The sequence below is a fragment of the Myotis nattereri genome, assembly GCF_964212035.1.
Source record: "Myotis nattereri genome assembly, chromosome: 7".
NCBI classification, from domain to species: Eukaryota; Metazoa; Chordata; class Mammalia; order Chiroptera; family Vespertilionidae; genus Myotis; species Myotis nattereri.
Window position 1 is genome coordinate 77,270,590 of NC_138082.1, and position 21,493 is coordinate 77,292,082.

The following is a 21,493-nucleotide window of genomic DNA, read 5'->3' on the forward strand; positions in this document are numbered from 1 at the left end:
GTCTAGAACTGTGTGTGCGTCCAGTGAAAATACAATGTGAGTTACATAGTGATGTGCAACTGTTGGCGACTATACTGGACCCTGTGGGTCTGCAGTGGTCGGCAAACTGCGGCTCAGTCGGCAAACCATGGCTCGCGAGCCACGTGTGGCTCTTTGACCCCTTGAATGCGGCTCTTCCACAAAATACCGGCTCTTCCAGAAAATACCGACTTCTGTGCATGGGCCACGAAGCTTCAATCGCACTGTATGTGCGCGCCCGCATGTGGTATTTTGTGGAAGAGCCACACTCAAGGGGCCAAAGAGCCACATGTGGCTTGCGAGCCGTGGTTTGCCGACCACGGGTCTAGAGCAAGGACAGGACAAAGAAGACAGGCCCAGAAGGGCACACTGCAATGTGAGAAGCTGAGGGACACCACTGATCTCTGTAGGGGAGAAACAGGGGAGTTGGGGCAATGTTAAGTGAGTCATCTACCAACTTGCCAGACATAACCCTTTGCCCAACGAAAAGATGGTTTGAAGTTTCATACTCACCCAGTAGCTAAACATGACGGGAACTGTGGAAAGGGCTTGCACGGTCACTCCTAGACACAGACACAGAGAAAGGCAAAGCCAATGAGAATAGCCCAGACTTTCCTGTATTTCCTAGGCCCATGTAGGCCAGCAATTCTTCACTCCACTTCGTCCTCGCTCTCCCTTCCCTGGCTGCTCCTCCCTGTCCACTTTCTCTCAGGATTTCTGTCCCAGACCTCCCTCATCCTAAGGAGGGGTAAATGCTGGACAAAATTGAAATCATTTAAGAACTAATTGACACTCTTTGTCAAGGGTTATCTCTACCCTCCTTTTTGTGAAGGTCTATGTAAGCAAGACATTTCCCCAGCAGTTTTTTTCAGGGCTTTTTATCTTAGCTCATGATGGACCGTGTTTTTCCCAGTCACTTTCTCCCCCTCTTTAATTAGCTGCTAAGTGGTTCTGAGTCCCACTGTCTGCAATGCTCAGAATGGGACCCGGGATTTGGCTCCAGAATCCAACATCCAGGAGGCCTGGAATCTCTATCTTCAAGCTCTTGGAGCTCGGGTGTCAGGAAAGAGGCTGCCAAATGGAGGGTGGCTCTCTTTTCCTCATGTCCACATCTGACCCACCAGCAAGACCTGTTAGCTCTACTTCAATTCCTTTCATACACCCAGGCATCTCCTGCCACTACTAACCAGCCTATCAGCACCTCCTACATGGACCACTGCAGAAGCCTCCGCACCGGTCCTTGCCACCTTTCTTGTCCTATGGTTTGTTCCCCACTCAGAAATCAGAGTGAGGTGTTAAAACTTAGATCAAGTCATTCCCTTGCTCAAAACTTCCAGGACTTTCCATCCTACGAGGGTAAAATCCAGACCTGAGCATGGTCTACAAGGTCCATACAGCCTCTCCTGGGGCTACATGATGTTCCTTGGTTTCCTGCCTGATCGTTGGAACTGTCTTCTGCCTCTGGTCCTTTGCCTCCCTCCTACCTGCATGCCTTTCTTTCGGCTCATCACCAGATGGGCTCTTTTTTACCCTAAGGTCTCATTTCACATGTCACCTCCTCAGAGTGGTCTCCTTGCTACTCCAGCCATGATCTATCCCACTGTTCTACTCCTTTCCTTTTCTAATACTTATTACAGTCTGTCATTTCTGTGTTTGTTCTGTGCCTTCCTCTGCTTGGATACAAACACCACTTGAGCCTGTCTCTCCATGCCATAGCACCAGCATCCCAAGCGGTCCTGAGCATACCCAATAAACGAAAGACTGCAGGTTTGGGAAGAGAGTACTGTTAATCATTGTCACAAGATATTGTTTACATTCATTGATTAGTATCAAACAGATGAGGACCTTTCAATTGTAAAATTTTTTACATTTTACATAAATACTTTCACTTACATTACTCGATTTCCTCTATTTTATAGGTGAGATCTAAGGTCACATTTGAAAGTGGTGCTTAGGCTCCTGTCCAGCCTTTTTCCTTCCCTATATCCCAGTGAGCATTACTTGTCACAATATTTCACATTGACATAGTTATTGTATTATTGGTATATTGGTTGATTTTGATACACATTCTTTGGCCTCTCGGAACTAAAGGGGGAAAACAAGTCTAATACAGTTAGAACTTACATTTTTTTAAAGAAGAGGGTTAGCAGTATGACATAGCACAACCTCTATACAGCTCACTTGTTGATTAAAATTGGGGTGAGGGCAGAACATTTTAAAGACAAATTCCTAGGCCCTCCTTTGGAAATTCTGATTTAGTGGATGGGGCCTGAAAAAAAATTTAACCAGCACCCCAGGTGATCCTTACCCTGAGGGAGGTTTGGGAAAAGCTTTTGTGGTGGAATGAAAAGAGCCCTAAGCCCAATCTTGGCTCTGCTTGTTACTAGCTATGTGATCTTGAGCAAATCCATTAACTTACTGGCCCCTGCCCCTTAGGTAACAATAGATAGAACAATGCCTGCCACTTAGAGGTGTTGAGCTTCCACCCCAGCCGGCACCAGGCCTGGATCCCTCCCCAATTCTGACCTTCCTGGGTCTGTTCCAGAACCAGCTTCAGTAGGAACCCAACCTAGTTGAGGAATTAGGAAATGCTTACATGTGTATCATCTCACTGTTATTATTTTGGCCTTTCTTGTGATGGATCTTGTGATGAAGTGACCCAGGGGCTGCCAATTACATTTCCCTCCCTGTGAAGATGGCATGGATTGCTGGAATATTCTGTGTTGGGCCTTTGTCATTTATTTTCTTACCTCTACAGAGGTGGTAGAATGTAGTTGTTAAGCCCTTGGGGGCAGACTGCCCGGGTTCAAATCCTGGTTCTGACTCCTACAAACTGTGTGATCGTGGGCAAGTTGTTTAACCTCTGTTTCTTAGTTTCTTCATCTGTAAAATGGGCATAATAATAAATGATACCTCCCTAGGGTTGTTATAGGGATTAAATGAGTTGATACATGTTAGGTGCTGAGAAAAGTGCCTGGCACAAAGTAAATGCTCAGCAAGGAATAGCCATGACTGTGCTCTCAAAGACAGCCAATGAATGAAACACACAGCAAACCCAAAGGGGACACCCTTTATCTAAGCCAATACCGGTCATCCAAGTCTCATTTCCTCTAGTTTTCTCCTTGAAGGGGCGAGGATCCTTGCTCAGGGTTACATTTAGAGCAAAGCCTTGCTCTTTGCTGTAGATCTGAGAAGCATGCTCTTTCCCTAGCTCCCTTCCCACCACATATTTCTAGACCAAGGACATACACGCTGTGTTCTGTGGAAGGGTCTGCAGAGGTCTTCAGGCTTTCTGCAAAGTTCATTTAGAATGCCATTTAAATATACCCTTAATTATTTACAAAAACTATAAAGCAATTCCTCACCCAAAGTATCCTGGACCAAATTCTAACATTCCATAGACCACCTCCTCATTTGGGGCTGACAGGTTAACTCATTTTTGTGTAGACTTTGGAGCAAAATGCCTCCTGCCATCTCTGTGTATATATTTTAACTTCTTATATATTTATCTTTGATTAAAGAGGTGGTAGTTCTGAGCTGCTCCTTCATTTGTGGGTATGAAGTGTTTGTTTTCTGGTCTACATCTAGACCACCAGTGTCGAAGCTTAGGCCTGGCAGTGTTGTAGGGCAGTTCCCCCTGGCATGGCCCACGCGTGCCCAGAGGCTGGGCCCATCTTCTGGAGCGTGTGTACTTGGGTGGCACAGTAACAAGTGAAAGCACAGCGTGGCCATCATACCATATTTTAAATGGTTTTTTAAATTATGGGACTTGTTCGCTTTATAAATATAAGATAAGGAATGCAAAGCAGCTCTCAAATTGTTAGTGATTCAGCTTTGAAACAAGAATGTCCCAATTCTCCTCTTTCAAGTTTTGGAATTAACTTCATTATAGACGATTCTGCGATTACACCATTAACTTGCCTTTTAACTGCTCTCATTTCCACCCCTTATGTGTCAGTGGGGACTTTCTGTGTACTTGTACCAAGACAAAGTGTGGGAAGAAATTGGATCCTGAATCTGACTAAGCAGGAAACTGGCATCCTTACTATGTGAATTCTAATTTTTATTCTTTTATTTATTCTTTTTTAAAATATATTTTACTGATTTTTTACAGAGAGGAAGGGAGAGGGATAGAGAGTTAGAAACATCGATGAGAGAGAAACATCGATCAGCTGCCTCCCGCACACCTCCTACTGGGGATGCGCCCGCAACCAAGGTATATGCCCTTGACGGGAATCGAACCTGGGACCCTTCAGTCCGCAGGCCGACGCTCTATCCACTGAGCCAAACCAGCTAGGGCTAATTTTTATTCTTTTAATCGACTCTAATACTAAATACATCCTATACGTTTGAACTTAAAAAGCTTTAAAATAATAAAATGCCACATTTATGTTTTTTTATGGTATAACATTCTACTTTAAACAGGTATACTTAATTAAAAAAATTTTTTTAATCCACACTAAAACAATTCTAGTAGAAGGCCCATCCCTCCCCAAGCGAAGTTGGAGCAGTCTGGCTCTGAGGAGAAAAGGCGATCGGAAGTTACCATCACATAAATCCTGTAAAGTGGTCAACAGACTTCAGGGAGAGACATGGCTTTTTATCAGATGTGATCACTGGTAACATTTCTCAGCGTAAGTACCTGTTTGGTCCATTTCTCTAATACGGACTTCTGGATCCCAGCAGTTCTCTTGGATCACCCTGAAAACCTTCCCATCTTTCAGCATCTTCGCTTCTCCCTAGGGCAGAAGAGGCACAACAGCAACGTTAACCTAAGTTTACTTAGAGGAATCCTTTCTTCTGTGCTTTGGAACGTGGTTCTCCCCTAATAGGAGAAATCTGTTCATTCAGCAGAGCTCAGCTTTTCACCCTCCTGCCTTCAACTGGCCTGGAGTTAAAGGAGTGTGCGCGTAGGCATCAGCAGTTAGCTACGGAGAGAAACAAAGCCATGGTCATGGCCTTTTGGGGCTTCATGACTGAGGCTGGCTGGTCACCTTTTCTCCCTGAACCACTGGCTACAAACCCCGAGAGGAAGGCTCAGTGTCTGGAAAACTCCAGATAAAACAACATTTTAGAATTGAAAAGGACCTCGGAGATAGTCTGTGTACCAGCCGTCTGGTTTTATAGAGCAGCCACAGATGGATAGTCAGAAGAAGTGATTTGTCCGGCAGAGCAGGGCCCACTGATGTCAACACCTGCAGGCGGAGGTGGGCAATGAAGTGAATCGGTCTCGCAGCATGTGAGACCTTGGGGCCGAGGTGCTGACCTCCACCAGGCATCGTGCCGCCTGTGAACCCCGTCTCTTATTCCTCAGGGCAGGGGGCCATGGTAAATGGCTGTACAGAAGCATGGCAGTGGCTTCTAAATTCAGCCTCCAGTTTGTGATCCCTAAAGAAAAGGAAAAGTTCTGATCCAGGTCCCTGAAATCAGACTGCTCAGGTTCAAGTCCCCATTTTACTACTTACTGTGTGGTCTTGAGCAAGTTAAACAACATCTCTGAGCCTCAATTTGCTCATCTTTAAGATAGGGACAATAATATGACTTACCTTAAAAAATAATATAACTTATACCTTAAAGAGATCTTGTGAGCATAAAATGGGAGAATCCATATAAAACACATGGGTATCTGACACATGTTAAGTGTTGGTTATTCTAAGTATTAGTTATTAATGACATGTGGCTAACTAGGCTGTCTCCCGCTGGTCCCTGCTGTGAGGGCACACCACCTCTGGCAGTGCCTTAGGGCTCAACATTGCCCTTGGGCCCCGCCAAGTGGGCATGTGGTGATCAAAGGCCTTGAGCTCTGCTTGATGGAGTCACTGCCCTCCCCGCCTCCCCCTTGTTTTGATTGCGAGTTGCACACAGGTCTTGCCACAGCTTCCTTCTCCATCCTTCTATCCCATGGACAAAGCCTTCCCCAATTTCTGCTTGGAGAAAGCTAGTCACTTTTCCTCTGCAGGTGTGGCAGCCCCTTCATATCTGGCTTGCATGAGGAAGCCCTAAGATCCATATTTTCATTTCTCATGGACTGGGGGGAAGAAGTCAGTGAGCAAGTGACTTGTGTAACCATGGTAGGTGTCTGTGTCCAAGCAGAACCCAGTCTCTGACATCAGGGTTGCCTTGCTTCAGTCCCCCTGCCAGAATCTGAACACCTTTTCTGGGTTGGGGAATCTCCTATCAGAGTCTTGGTGGAGGCAGAGCCCAGCCTTCCTCTAATAAAGTTCAAAAGCCCAAATGCTTGCCCTCCTTGCCCTGAGCTTGGCCAATCAATGATGCAAAAAGGCAGAACAGTGAACTAACCTGCCAATGATTCTGGCAGTGGCCATGTGCTATGTCTGTCGACAGGGGTACTGGTGGCGGAGAATTTATTGAAATGATACTTTATGTAATGAAAAGTTAACCTTCAAAATAAAAACAGAAATGACAGCATTGGACTAGAATAATTGCTTTCAATCCATTTTGTCTGTGACCTCACATGCAGAAATATATTTCCTATTGTGACCCAGTAGACCCATATAAATCTATTTAAACAGATACAAACTAGGACAAAAGTTCCATGAAATAGCATTTACTCTTACTATGAACAATGCATCCTGCTGTTTTCTTTTGTAATCTTTTTTATTTCTAAAGCTGTCCTACCTAATCCTCTGACTTGTTATTATGATTCACTATTAGGTTGCAACACTTATTTTCAAACACTGGAGTCGATGATCACTGGTCTGTGATTCTTTATCTTTATGGAAACCGCCCCTTGCCTTGGGCTTCCCACTTTCCCTGACTCCCTTGATATGTATTGTCTCTTTTGTTCACTGAGCTCGAAAGGATCGCTATTGAATAAATACCTTTATCCATTCGGATTTCTTCTTGGCTTCCCAGTGAGGGGAAAATCATTTTCAAATCAGGAACCCAATGATCGGAATTACATGGAATTACACAATTACATGGCATTACACAAAATAGTGTGTGTTTAATGCTTGGTGTGATGGAAATGGTGTGTGTGTGTGTGTGTGTGTGTGTGTGTGTGTGTGTGTGTAGCCCCAAGGGCCTGGAAAACACTCAGTGGGGATCTGTAGATGCTGCTGACCCATGGTTTAGAAAGAAGCCCTATGTCCATCCTTTGAAATGCTCCCAGGTTCTTGCCATCTGGACTCAGTCCTACCCCCACCCCGTGCAGCTCCTGAGAGGAGGCCATACAAACTGTCTTGCTACCTACACTTTCCTAAATATTCAACCAAAAGACAAGTGGTAATTTTTCAATTCTGAACAAGGCTCTACCATGGCACACAACACCCCACCATTCATCCCAAAAGCATTGAAATTCATTGAGAAAAGAAGCTAGATGTTCTCCTTGCTGTTAGTCTAATTTGAATATTTGTATACATTCACATGTTGTTTTCCAGCAGCTGTAATCCCTGACCACTGTAATTATAAAAAATACAGATTTGGTTTTGTTTTACTTTGTTTTGTTTTGAGGGAGAAGGAAGGAGAATGCCACTGTTTTGTTCTGTTACACCACCATTGTATCCAAGTTTGCTGGAAATATGTAGGAAATATGTAGGACAAGATGTGACTTAAATATTTTCCTTTTTGGGTTTGGGGTTTTTTTGTTGCTTTTTTTAAGATCTGCTGTTAAGTTTATGCAGTCTCTTGACATGAAAACAAAATGAAACGAAGGCCATTCAAATCCATTATCAAGGTAACGGACCACAGCCTGGGATATGGAGTAAAATAAAAATCACAGCGGCCTGTCCCTGCGTTTGGGGCTTCCTCAAAGCCTTGTAATCAGCTCTGCTCAGCTTGTTTTCCTCCTCGGGGAGACCCGAGGCCCCGAGGCCAGCTTAGATCACTGCTCCCAGACTCGGAACTGGCACTGCTCAGCACACAAGTGCGGCTCAGTGTCCACATCAGCACTTAGTGGATGCCCCGTGATGAAGGCGAGAGTGAGCTGCCCCACAGATTCTGGTGTTGAAAACTCTGTAATGGTTCCCCACTGCCTTCAGGATCAAGTTCAAAGGCCTACACCCAATCTCCAAGGCTCCATCTGATGAGGCTTCTGCCCACCTCTTCAGCTTCTTCCCACCACTTTGCTCCAAAAACCCGTGCTTGACTCGATCCATTCTCTGCCGCTGAAGGTCTTTTTAAGCCATGAACACCCTCCAAAGACTTTGCACTGTGTTGAAAATAAAATCCAGACTCTTTAGCATGTGCTACATGCCCCTCTATGATCTGGCCCCTGCCTACCTCACTAGCCTCATTTCCTACCGCTTCCCCGTTTCATCACATCTCAGCCACAATGCCCTCCTTTCTGTTTCTTGAGCATAGCTCTTCCTCATGCGATAGCCTTTGTAACCGCTGGTCCCTGAGCCAGGGACGCTATTCCAGGTTTTCCTTCCTTTCCTCCAAGTCTTCACTAGCTGCCCGTGCAGCCAGCCCTAATTAGCCTCCCTATTACAGCACTGTTTGTCATTCCATTCTCCAAAGTGATCAGGTTTGTCTCCCCACAGAAGTTTATCACCATGAAGGCAGGGAACAGGTCTGTCTTGTTCACCAGTATATTTCCCAGGCCTAGCCTGGTGATGTTAATAAAACCAGTGAGTGAATGAATACGGGCAGTGGTTTTCAAACTTGAGTAAGCGTCCGAATCACTTGGAGGCTTGTCAAAACAGACTGATGGCCGGTTCCTTGGAGTTCCTGATTTGGTAGGTCTGAGTTGAGGCCCATAAATTTGAATTTCTTCCATCTTTTCAAGTGAAGCTCTTGCTGGTCTGGGGATCGCATTTTGAGAAAATGCTGGTCCCAGCCATAGCAAGTGCTTGCGTTGTGGGTTTAGAAAAGTTTAATATTTCCATGCCTTTGTTCCCCGTCTTCTCTTCCTGGAAATCTGTTTCCTTTATTCCTGCTTCAAGCCTCAGGCTGGGCGTCACTTCCTCCAGGAGGTCTTCTCCAGGATTAGTGCCCAAATCTATGTCCTCCAGCACTTGGTGAAAAGCAGGCCGCCCAACCTTATCGCACTGCATGTGTTCCCGCTGCACAGGGTAACCGCGTCTTTCCAGACCACGAGTCTCCCAGGCCTGCTTTAGGCATGCGTGTGTTCCCGCTGGACGCTCAGGCATGTTCCCTCCCAGCCCCACGCAGGCACGTGCTGCCTCTGGAAATGAAGTCAAGGATGCCCTCTCTGCAACCCTGGACTCTGAGCTCCTTCCTAGTCCTCCTTGCACCTTCTCCTCTTACCAAACAGTGGCTTCTCCCGGGTCTCCAACGTTTAACTTCTAGCTTGTGCTCAAACCTAACTGTTCCATTTATTTGGTTGGCCTTCATCTACTCTAATGACCTGTGGAGGGGGCCAGGTTAGTGCCCAAATCTATGTCCTCCAGCATCTATTCCTTAAGGCAGAGCAATAAATGTTAAAATTGGTTTGAGGGCAAAAAAAGAGAGAGGTTTCTTAATGGCTTTTCAAATTCCAATTTACCTTCCGGAATGCTGCTCTTTGAAGTGACCCACATTTTTCCTAATAATTTAGAGAAACCTCAGTGCTGCTCCCTTGCCTACTGCAAAGTCCACAGGAGGGCAGAAGCGTTGAGAGCTCCTGGAGGTCTCAGGCTCAGGGTGTCCCTGGGTCTGAGGCGGGCTCACTTTGGGAGGAACTCACCTTGCTGTGGTGTTGGAGCTGCACCCAGCCTCCATAGCCGAATCTCTGCAGGGGGAGAGGCACAGTTAGACGGAAGAGCAAAGCAGACAGGACTGCAATAAAGGGCATTTCTGAGGCAAAGAATCCTGAGCTCCATCCTTTCAAGTACCACCTTCCCATCTTCCCCTCATATCCATGCACCACTTATTCAACATTTATATTTAAATCAATTTATTTTCTTTCCTTAAATGCGTTTATTCAGGAATAAAATTCTATATCATAAAAGTGCTAGTTTTACCTTTTATCCTCATGCAGGTTGCAATTTTAAAATGAGGATTTATGTTAAAAAATATTTGTTTCTGTACCAATTAAACTATTTCACCAACCAGGACAACATATAAGAACCACTCTTTAGGAAATGCCATATTGGAACACTGCTTTTCAAACTGTGTTATGACCCATGAAATCAATTTAGTGAACAGTGAGTGACCCAGATGTTCTAAAAATACCAAACAGTGTATGTAGCAGATGGTGTTGGTGTTCCACCCATATTCCCTCCCCTTAACACTTCTGTTCACACCAGCCCTTTTGCCACTGAAGCCAACGTTGGTCAGGCCCTTCTAGTACTAGTAAACTAGTGTCCCATTCCCCTCAGCAGTCCTCACTCAATGACTAAGGATGCTCCTCTATGAATACACTGAATACACTAGGTCAAAGGTCTTACTGGGGTGAAGTATACATTCTACACTTTCTTTGGATGCCTTGCTTTCCCTGTCTCTCTTCCTCATTCTACTGGTGTTTTTTAAGGTCACCTCCAAAGTAAACTAGCATTTGAATCTTTATCTCAGGGTCTGGTTCTTGGAAAACCCAAGCCAAGATAATAGAGGAATGGAATGGAATGGGGTGGAGTGGAGTGGAGTGGAGTGGACTGGACTGGACTGGAATGGAATGAAGTGGCATGGAGTGGAGTGGAATGGAGTGGAGTGGAGTTGAGTGTAATGGAGTGGAGTTGAGTGGAATGGAGTGGAGTGGAGGGGAATGGAATGGAGTGGAGTTAAGTGGACAGTGGAGTGGAGTGGAGTGGACTGGAGTGGAATAGATTGATCAGAATGCCTCCCATGTGTAATTTTTCATTTTATGAAACTCTTGTTTCCATTATATATGTGGTTGTTTGTGCTGAGTCACAATATGAAATATATTTCTCCTTGACAGTTATGACTAAAAAATTTTGTAAGTCTCTGCCTAAGAACATAGGTTTATGTGACTCATGTAACTATAGGTTTTTAAATCTCATTTGTTCATTCATTCATTCACTCTTCATTCATTCATTTCACAAACCCTCATGGAATCCCACCCATGACTGGCCTTACTAGGGCAGAGAAAATAAAAGTGAAGAACAGTTCCAGCCTGTGTGGAGCACAGTCTTGAGAGGGTGGGGCTGGGTTGGGCAAGTACTTGAAAAGCCATAATCACATGTGAGATGTGCTGTGATTGAGTGATGCACAAATTCTCTGGGAGCCTGGAGGAGGGTTCTGACCCACAACTTGGGTCAGGTGGTGCCAGCGAATGGAGATTGAAAAGGTCGTTTGGAGAGGAACTTCCAGAGGTCAACATTTCCATGCTCCAAAGCAGTGGCTCTCAAATTGTGATGTAAGAGGGGAGGGTATGGCGGCCAGAGACAGTGATGTGAAGAGCTCCTCAGCAGCTCCAGGCATCAGTGATGGGTAGATGAGAAGCTGAAGGTGAGTACAACTTCTCATGTGTTTTGGTTGGAGGAGACCAGCTAACAGTGGTCGGTTCTTATGTCATGATAGCGAGTTTGTCTTGAGGAAGTCAGGGCTTGGCAGATCCCTCGTCCTAGCTCTGCTCTCCCCTCCAGACTGAGAGGGGAAATCTGGGCCTGCAGCACAGGAGTGTTGGTGCGGCTGTGACTTCGGTCGGCTCCAAAAGACTTAAGATTTGGGTCAATTTTATACCACCTGTATTCTACCTGTGACTAAGTTTTGTTCTTGGGTTACAGCTCCAAATAATCATTTTGGCCCTGGCTGGCATTGCTTAGTGGTTAGTGCATCAGTCTAGGGACTGAAGGGTCTCAGGGGTTCGATTCCCAGTCAAGGGCATGTACCTGGTTTGCAGGTTCAATCCCTGGCCCTGGTAGGGGTGCATGCTCAAGGCAACCAATCGAGGAACTTCCAGTGGTCAACATTTGCTGTGTCTTTCTCACATCACTGTTTCTCTCCCTCCCATCCTCCCTCTGTTCTTCCCTCCCTTAAAAAGAACTCTTTCTCTTTAAAAATGGAACAATGGAAAAATACTTTCAGGTGAGGATTAAAAAACAAACAAACAAAAATAACCCCACAAAAAACAAATAATCAACTTAGCTCTGGATCTACCTGCTTCTCCCCAAGGGATGTCAGAGGACCTGGCTCAGTGGGTGGGGCACGCAAGGGAAATTGTGGACCAGGGGCCCACGTTCCTCCTCCCTGTACCCAGTTTCTCTATTGCCTGTGTCCCCACACTCTTCTCCCTTCATGCATTCAATACCCTTGTGCTCCCCCACTCTCTGCCCCTAGATCAAGCTGTGCAGAGATAAAGTATGCTGGAGGAGGGGCTGGAATATTGCTTCCTTCAGTTACACTTCAGAATGAACTCTCAAACTGGAAATCTGCCATTGAAATCTTACTTTAATGTAGAAAAAAAGTTTTTATTTTTCTTCTTTCCCTCCCTCCCTCTTTGTCTTTCATTCCTTCCTAGCTCTCTTTCTTACTTTTTCTGAATTCCCTTTGGAACTTTAACCCATGCATAAATTAGCAGGTTACAAAATACCCCATCTGCGGAAGGGCAGAGAGGCAGAGGGAGGCAGAACAGAGGGCTCTTGTCACACACAACAAACCACTTAGAAGATACTTGACTTTGTTGGAGTAACTTAACATCTCGAAGTCACCGCTTCCTTATGTGTAATTGAGTTTAACAAATAACCTCAGCTGTGACATAGGGTTTAGTGGGGATTAATGAGATAATTCATAGAAAACTATTGACACCAGACCTGGTTTATAGAAGGGCTCTCCTGGGTGCTAACAGTGATGATGGCGGTGGTGGATATGGTGGCGACAACAGTGGTGATGGTGATGGTGGAGGTTTTGGTGGGATAATAGTGGCGGTAGTGGCAATGGTGGAGGTTGTGAGTGGGTAGTGGTGATGGTTGTGGTAATGAGTCTGGTGGCAGTGGTGGTACCAGTGATGGTAATGGTAGTGGTGGCAGGCAGTGATGGCAGTGGGGTGGCACAGTGGTGACAGTCTATTCTGTCCTTAGGTGGTAAAATAAGGCACACTCTAGGATCAGACACGAAGAAGCACTGTGAAGGAAGGAGCCCTTTGTTATTGTGTTCCTCCCTCCCCTTTCTTGCAAAGCACAACATGTGAATGAATACTTTGTGCTTCTTCTAGGTCCCTTGCAAATACCTAACATATTGGGTCAACTTAATTCTGCTCCAAGTCTGGGATTTAGCCCCCCAGCTCTTATCCTAGGTTGAAACAAGCCTGGGGTTGGAAAATGATGACCTGGTGGTAACTTTGGTCCAAGCACTTGTCAGAAGGCATTTACAGTCTGAAGCTATTTGGCTGACAAGGACCAATGTCCCATAGGAATTTATGGGCATGAAAAATACATAACAAATTTAAAAATTCAAGGGCATTCATTTCTCTATATAAAAGATGTGCTTCTGAATTGGGAACATATGAATCAGGTTGAGGAACTGAATGACATTTTTAATGTCTTGGGCATCTCACACTTTCATAAGGTAAATGATGCACCTCTGGGGTGATGAAACCAAATATCTATTTCTTCACAGCGGTTGTTCAGAAGTTGAACTATGTCTGGGATTTTGTCTCCTAAAATCTTAGGGTACTCAAGTGTAATTAAGTTATTGCTAATGAAAGAAGATGTACATATATGTTTTTTACTAATGGCCAGAATTTTTCGACTCCATTTAAGATTAGAAGAATCTTTGCAAGCCCTACTGTTGGACACATCATTGGTGGTCAGTAGAGTCTTGCTGAAGGAAAAAGCCAAAACCTTATTTTCATCATTGTCTTTATGAATAATCTCATGTGGATAACCAGAAACCACTTCCACTGTGGTTTCTTAGCCACCATGCTCCTATTTGTGACAGAGAGTGTGGGTACTGATTCATTAGAAACAATTTAATCAAGTGCCCTCTGATTCTCCTCTCTTTTTGCCTCACAGATCTTAATTGTAACTCTGACATATTAGCAAGTGAAAATGAAAAGCTTTCTCAAATCCTAGTCTTTTGTAATAATTAGTTAATCATCAAGCCGGCATGTTGATTCTGCTTTTCTGTTTCTTTGTTGCATAAGGAGAGCAAGGTTTTTGAGGTGTGTCTATTAATATTTAATTTTTTAAAAGGTCAGGTTTGAAAAGAGATGTTCGTTCTTCCAAACAGGCTTCATTCTCTAACATAAAACTAGTACTGGTTTATTCTCTTCATTCTTTTATTGGAAAGTTTGAAAAAATGGTGAGAAAAGATCAGAGATGGCTGCTTTGAAATATTTTGCCCCCTAAGAAACAAATGGAAGGCAAAGGAAAATCTGCTAGAACTGTTGAACTATATGAACACCAAAGATCTGCTCTTAACCACTGTCACTTCAATGCTCACTCTGACCACATAGTTTGAAAATGCGGAGAGAGGGAGATGGGTCCCAGCACCATTTCACGTATTTTTATTTATCTCACTCCTCCCAATTCGAAAACAGAACTGTTTTCTGCTCATTGTTTTGTCACTGGCTTGCCTGCACTCAAATGCAAAACTCTACCATATAATAGATCTGGTTGCTTGACATGCAGGTTGGAAGCCAGGTTCCAATACCCATGATGAACCCTAGGTGAGTTTGGGGTGTGTTTGGGAGCGGGCTGGTGTCGAGGGAGGCACTTGGGGTGGGGGCGGCAAAAGGAAGCAGGGACATCCCTTACAGCAGTGCCGTTCTCCTGGGCCAGCTCTCTCAGCTGGGTGTGGTGGTGGTAGTGGGGAGGGGCCGCCATGATCCCACATAGCTCTGGGATTCTAGGCTCATTTCTGAGTCTCCAGGACTTTATCAATCCAGCAGCGTTAATAATATAAATCCTATAAATTTTGCAGTTAGCAAAATTTTATGTGGATCAAATTACATATTGCTCCCTGGAAGTATAAGAGTATTATGATTATTATTACTACTACTATCATCATCATCATCATCATCATCATCATCATCATTATCATTATCATTATCATCATGTGTACCTGTTATCTGCTTGCAGCTTGTGAGACTGCTAGATGGAAGCCTGGTTTATCAGGACAAAATGCCCCTCCTTCTTGGAGGCAACAGCTAGAAGATCGGAAGGGGAGGTGGACTAAAGAGCCAGGAGAATAGGTGTTTGCTGAGTCTCCAGGCACCCATTTATGGCTATAGCCTCCATGCTCTGCATCCCTCAGCTTCCTAAGGAGTTTTCACAATACCTTTAGGGCCCTGCATTAGGTGGCACTTAGAAGTGATCAGCTCTTGGTGACCAGTTCTCTGCTCACACTAGAGGCAGGCTTCTGGGTGGGAGACAAGTCCTGGGAGGCGGGTTGTGGCACAGGATGCAGTCCCCCCCCCCTCCCCCATCCCCCCCGCCCCGCTCCTCCCCCCTGCCCTTAGCAGAGGAAGAACCCTTTTAGGCTGCACTGGGTCATCATCACAAACATTGTGAAGTTGTGTTTACACTTTAATAAAATATGGCGAGGAAAACAGCATTCAGAACAGCAAGTTCCCAGGTAGGCACTCAGACTCCTTTCGGAGGGGCGAGTTTGGTGGGGTTAGCTTTTACCATTGGCTGTAATGGGACAGCCTTTCAAAGATGATTCAACATCAGTTGTATTTTTCAATCCACAATGCCTACCACCCATCTTACCTAAAATACCAATGAACAAAGAAACACTTAAGGCTAACATTCTTTCAGGAGTCAAAGGTGAGAAGAAAATTGTGTCCGCTACTTGCACAATGCGCCACTATTTAATCAGAGGTTAGGTTAATCCATTTTCCTCACTTGGGATAAAAAAGTGAAACATTATCAGTGGTGTGAAAGTTCTAGAGAAGGCTTAAGATTGGGTAAAATCTGATAATTAGCCTGAACAAAACTCAAGCCAATTTTAGATTTCTTTCATGTCTCCCACCTTCCTACTGGTTTTATTCAGTTACAGTTATTCATTCAAAAGTTCTTAATGCCAAGAGGAAATATCCATCTTTGGAGAAGCACAGAGCAGAGTCTTTAGAGACACTCATTGTGCGAAGGCCTCATGTCATTTCCTCTGGGGTTTTTGATGTTCCTTCTCTCTTGTTCATAACAAGGATTTACAGCTTAAAGAACATCAAAAAGGAAAGGTTTCAGGCAGCACCCTAAAATAGACTATAAAAAAAATCCATAAGTTATCTCTTGGTGCTTCTAAACCTTATTTTAAACATTTTGGAAAGGAGATATGCTGGAGAAATCCCGGAAGCCTGTCACATTCCATTTTTTAATAGTCTCTTACTTGAAACTGTAACTTTCAGTTCTGTAGTTGGCATGCATCTTCCCTTCCCAGCAGCTGAATATGTTATTCAAATGGAAGTGAAACTGCCTGACTTAAATTGTCCAGAAATTTTAAAGAATGCTTCATTTAAGGGGAGAAAGGAATTTTGAGAGAGACTTATGTCTTTGATCAATGTTCTTCCAAAATTAATATAAAAGTTATTTTTTAAAACTAAGAAATCAGAGCTACCAAATAATTTTAAAGCATTCCTAAAGCAGAGAAACTTAACATCAAATTCCTCCAAGAAAAGCTAGGTTTATAATAGAGGCATTGAGAAACCCTGGAGAAGTTCCAAAAATAATTCAGCAAATTAGTCACCATTACCTTTTTTAGATCTGGCCATTCTTTTGGTAGAATATGATTATGGATGTCAATTTTCATCTCCACAGGATCAGAGGAGAAGCGTGTAAAGAAAGAAGTTTTGATATCAAGAGATGAACACCATGGAGTTAATTGATTTACTTTGCCCCTTTACAGCTATCTTTAGGCCCTGGCCAGCAGGCCCGCTCAGCCAGGTCTGGGTTCACTGGACCTGCCTTATTAAAGTTCAAAGTTCTGTTTGTCCACTTAGCTCTTGGTCAATAATTCTTTGGTAGCCAGGCTGTGTAGCACAAAATTATTTTTAAAAAGGACTGTACTAAACCTATGAATACAGAAGGTCCAAAATGGACTAATCTTTGTTTTTAAATATTTCAGTTTTATCAACATATACACAGTAAAAAATCAAGTAGCACCTGGTTAAAAGAAAAAGAAGAAATACTTTCCGTTGGGAATTTCTTTGAGAAGTACTGGTCAAAGACCTACTGAAATTTTTAGTTAAGGTACCAGGTTGGTAATGCTCAAGTACTCCCTCCCCATCAATACCCAGAAAAATAAAATGCAAATACTTTCTGGAGAAAATAATTCCAACTGATTCCCTCAGTATGCCACAGATTAAGGTCAACAAAATATTGACTCATAATAAAAAATTCTACACACATGAGGAAAAAAGCCATCATGAGTGAGTGTCCACAGAATAATAATAGATATAAACCTCCAAGTACATATATATTGGAGATATTAAACAGAATATACATTTATTATATATATATATATATATATATATATATATTTAAAATAAAAGTTTAAAAATCAACCAAGAGACTATCAACTGATTGGCCACATTTGAAAAACAACAGTACCAAAATAGAACTTTCATAAAAGAAACCATAGTAATTAAAATTAAAAACTCAGTGGATGGATTAAACAACAGAGTAGACATAGTTGAAAAGAGAATTAACAAACTTGCACAGTGAGATGAAGAGAATGCCCATATATAAAAGTGCCACAAAGTACAAAGGATAGAATAAGAAAGTCTGAAAGGAGTCTAATCAAAGTACTAAATGAGAGGAGAGAGGTATTCTAAAAGATAAGAGTTGAGATTTTTAAGATCAGATGAGCCAACAGATCCAAGACTCAACCTAAATTAAGGAAGATTAACAAAAAGAACTCCATTTCTAGAAACCTTGCAATGAAACTGCAGAACACCAATAATAAAGATTAGCTCTTATAAATTGTTAGAAAAAGAATGCCTTCAAAACTCAGTAATGACACTGACAGCCAACTTCTCACAGCAACAATGGGAACCATAGAACATTAGAAAATACACTCAAAAGCCTAAGAGATATTGTCATGCTCAGCTATGCCCTCCCCACCCAACTCAGAAAAAGAAAATGCAAATTCTTTCTGGAGGAAATCATTCTAATTGAGCCCTCTCCGTATGCCACAGATTAACCTGGAATTGTATACCTTGTAAAATTTTATTTTAACAGTGAGGGAGAAGTAAAGATATTTTCAAATAAAAACTGAGATTGCTACCAACACCCCCTCACTTAAGGAATTTCTAATAATATACAGGCATACCTCAGAGATATTGTGAGTTTGGTTCCAGATCACTGCAACAAATGATCACAATAAAGTGAGTCGCACAAATTTTTTGGTTTCCCAGTGCATATAAAAGTTATTCTTACAATATACTGTAGTCTATTAAGGGTGCAATAGCATTATGCCAAAAATAAATGTACCTACAAAATTAGATCCAGAAACTTAGAAGTATGGAACAGACTGTCGAATCTCAGAGGGAAGGTGGGTGGGAAAAGTTCACCCAAAGAACTTGTATGCATATATGCGTAACCCATGGACACAGACAATAGGGTGGTGAAGGCCTGAGGTGGAGGCAGGGGGCTGGCTAGAAGAGGTGAATTGGGGGGGAGGGAAGAGGTGAGACATATGTAATATTTTCAACAATAAATATTTTTTTTAAAAAGCAAAAATATTTTATTGCTTAAAACAATAATGATGTTAAACATCATCTGAGTATTCAGTGAATCATAATCTTTTTGCTGGAAGAGGGTGCTAACCTTCGATTTGTATAAAACACAATATCTGCGAAGCACAGTGAAGTGAAGCTCAGTAAAACAAGGCCTGCCTGTGCGCCAGAAAGGAGGATAATCACTCCAGACACAAGGTTTGAACTGTAAGATTGAGCGGGGAGCAAAGAAACTGGTAATCATATAAGTAAATCTAAATAATTGATATTTAAAACGGTAAGAATAATGCCTGGTTTAAGGATTTAAGGCACTAGCCAACGGTTGTCCAGCCATACTCTTGGCTCTTCTCTCCAAGGAATGCTCCCCTGACTGTGAATCTCATAATTTTAGCATCTTTTGCAATCTGGTTAAGCAAAGAATTTCCTAAATCATCAAGTCCACTTCTTCTTTTTCTTACCAGTGTTTGAGCTATCTTTTTCCTCTTGCATTTTACTGTGAGCAGCAAGAAGGAATCAGGATGAACCTTCAGCATTTAGCTTGGAAATCTCTTCAGCTAAATATCAGACGTCATCACTTTTACATTCTGATTCCCACACAACTATAGGACAGACCACTGAGCTAAGATTTCTGCCACAACATAACCAGGATCTCTTTTTCCCCCACTTTCCTTCACGTTCCTCATTTCCTTCTGTGCCCTTACCAACAACACCTTAAAACATGTTTTCTTGATTTTGGAGAGGAAGAGAGAGAGAGGGAGAGAAGAATATATAGAGAGAAACATCATCGATGGGCTGCCTCCTGCACGCTCCCTACGAGGGGTAAAGCCTGCAACCTCAACAGCGCCTTCAACATGCACATTTCTACCTACAGTCTGGTCAAGGCAACCTAGCCTTTTCCCCCGTGCGCCTCAAAGTTCTTCCAATCTCTGCCACTGCCCAATTCCAAAGCCACTTTCGCAGGTACAGCAGCACGCCACTTTCAGGCACCACAAGCTGCATTAGTTTCCAAATAATTAGTTTCTGTCACAAACTACCACAGACTTAGGGGTTTAAACCAACACACATTTATTCTCTTATGGTTCTGGAAGTAAGAAGTCTACGGCGGTTCAGTCGTGCTGCATTCCTGAGACTGGTTCTAGAAAAGCATCTCTTTCTTTGCCTTTTCTAGCTGAAGGATCTCATCCTCTGTCTTCAAAGCTAGCAGTGCAGCATACCACAGACCTTCTCTCTGCGTCTGTCATCTTACCGCCTTCTTGGAGTCTAGCCGTCCTCTCTCTCTCTCCTAAGGACTCTGTAATGAAAATGGGCCCACCCAGACACACTCAGGATAATTCTCCGTTTCAGGATTCTTAACATCGTCCCATTTCAAAGTCCGTTTTCCCTGTGAGGTGGCATTCTCACAGGTTCTGGAGATTAGGACATGGACACCTTTGAGTGGGGGTATCAGTCCGCCTGCCACAATTGGGCCTGGTGAAATTTCCAAAGCAACTACAAAAGAATACACGGGGAGCCCTAGCTGGCTTGGCTCAGTGGATGGAGCGTCATTCTGAGGACTGAAGGGTCCTGGGTTTGATTCTGGTCAAGGGCACATGCCTGGGTTGCGGGCTCCATCCCTAGTAGGGGGGGTGCAGGAGGCAGCCGATCAATGGTTCTCTCTCATCATTGATGTTTCTACCTCTCTCTGAAATCAATAAAAATATATTATTAAAAAAAAGAATACACGAGGAGTATATAGTTTCCAAGGCAGCTAAGTGGAAAATGACATAAGAGAAAAAGTCAATTTAAAGAAGGCAGTAAAGTAAAAACAAAACCAAACATAAAAATGTAGGCAAATAGCAAGCACAAAACAAAACATCAAAAATAAAAAAAAACAAACCCTGCTATATGTTATTTATAAGAAACATATTTCAACTATAAGGACAGAGAACGTTTGAAGGTAAAAAGGTAAGAGAAAAAGAAAAGAAGCCGATTCTACTCAAAAGCTGTGGCAGGCGTGGCTGTCGTAAGTACGTCAGGGGAGTCCAAGTAAAAGGGACTGCAAAGCACAGGCACTGTTAGGGAAAGAGGATCCCTGTAGAATAGCACACGGCTCAACCAAGTACACATCCCCACTAATTCTAAATGTGGCACACCGGGTTGCCTCAAAATAGATAATGCACACGTGTATTGCAAATATATTTCAACATATTTCTCCCAATTACTGGCAGGTCAATCAAATAACAATCAATCACCTGCAGGAGCTGCAGAGGGGGCCCCAATGCTGGGGAGTTCCTCAAGGACCTCAAACACATTCTGAAAGAGAAAGAGAAAGAGATCATTTAAGCTCCAGCTGCCCACAGAGCTCTAAGCCTTTTACCATGGGGTCATTCAAGTGACCACTGTCCTATTGCCCTAACGTTCTTCCTCTCCCTGCCTGGACCCACGCAGGAAGCAGACCCAGCTCAGGGAGAAGGAGACATGCCAGGTGGGAGAGAAGGTCGGTTTATGTGCCCACCGCCAGGGAGAGAAGCCTTACCTTTCAGTGAGGGTTGAAGAGATTGTTAATGCCTTGTGCGAGGCATTTGTACTCCTGTGACTGAGACTCAGTTTGCAATTTAAAGTGGACTTACAGATTTTTATTTATTTATTTTTAAAAAATATATATTTTTATTGATTTCAGAGAGGAAGGGAGAGGGAGAGAGAGAGAGAAACCTCAGTGATGTGAGAGAATTATTGATCAGCTGTCTCCTGCACGTCCCCCTACTGGGGATTGAGTCTGTAACCGGGACATGTGCCCTGACAGGGAATCGAACCATCACCTCCTGGTTCATGGGTCGACCTTAACCACTGAGCCACGCCGGTCAGGCACAAGTTTTTATTATATGAAAGTGGGTAGAAATGTCATGGGGGCTGCATAGGTTTTCTCCCAGAGGGAGGAGAAAGACTACCTTCACC

General features: G+C 43.4%; 1 protein-coding gene across 1 annotated transcript in view; it reads right to left on the reverse strand.

Moving 5' to 3' along the window:
- The window catches only part of ACMSD (aminocarboxymuconate semialdehyde decarboxylase), a gene marked incomplete at its 5' end in the record, with an annotated part of 47,602 nt that extends 30,970 nt beyond the window's left edge, over nucleotides 1–16,632 (reverse strand). The window contains 4 exons of the mRNA XM_081096351.1: nucleotides 532–581; nucleotides 4,661–4,757; nucleotides 9,668–9,712; nucleotides 16,576–16,632. Coding sequence (XP_080952477.1) covers nucleotides 532–581; nucleotides 4,661–4,757; nucleotides 9,668–9,712; nucleotides 16,576–16,632 — 249 coding nt within the window. The remainder of the gene's footprint in view (nucleotides 1–531; nucleotides 582–4,660; nucleotides 4,758–9,667; nucleotides 9,713–16,575) is intronic.
- Nucleotides 16,633–21,493: the final 4,861 nt, after the last annotated feature.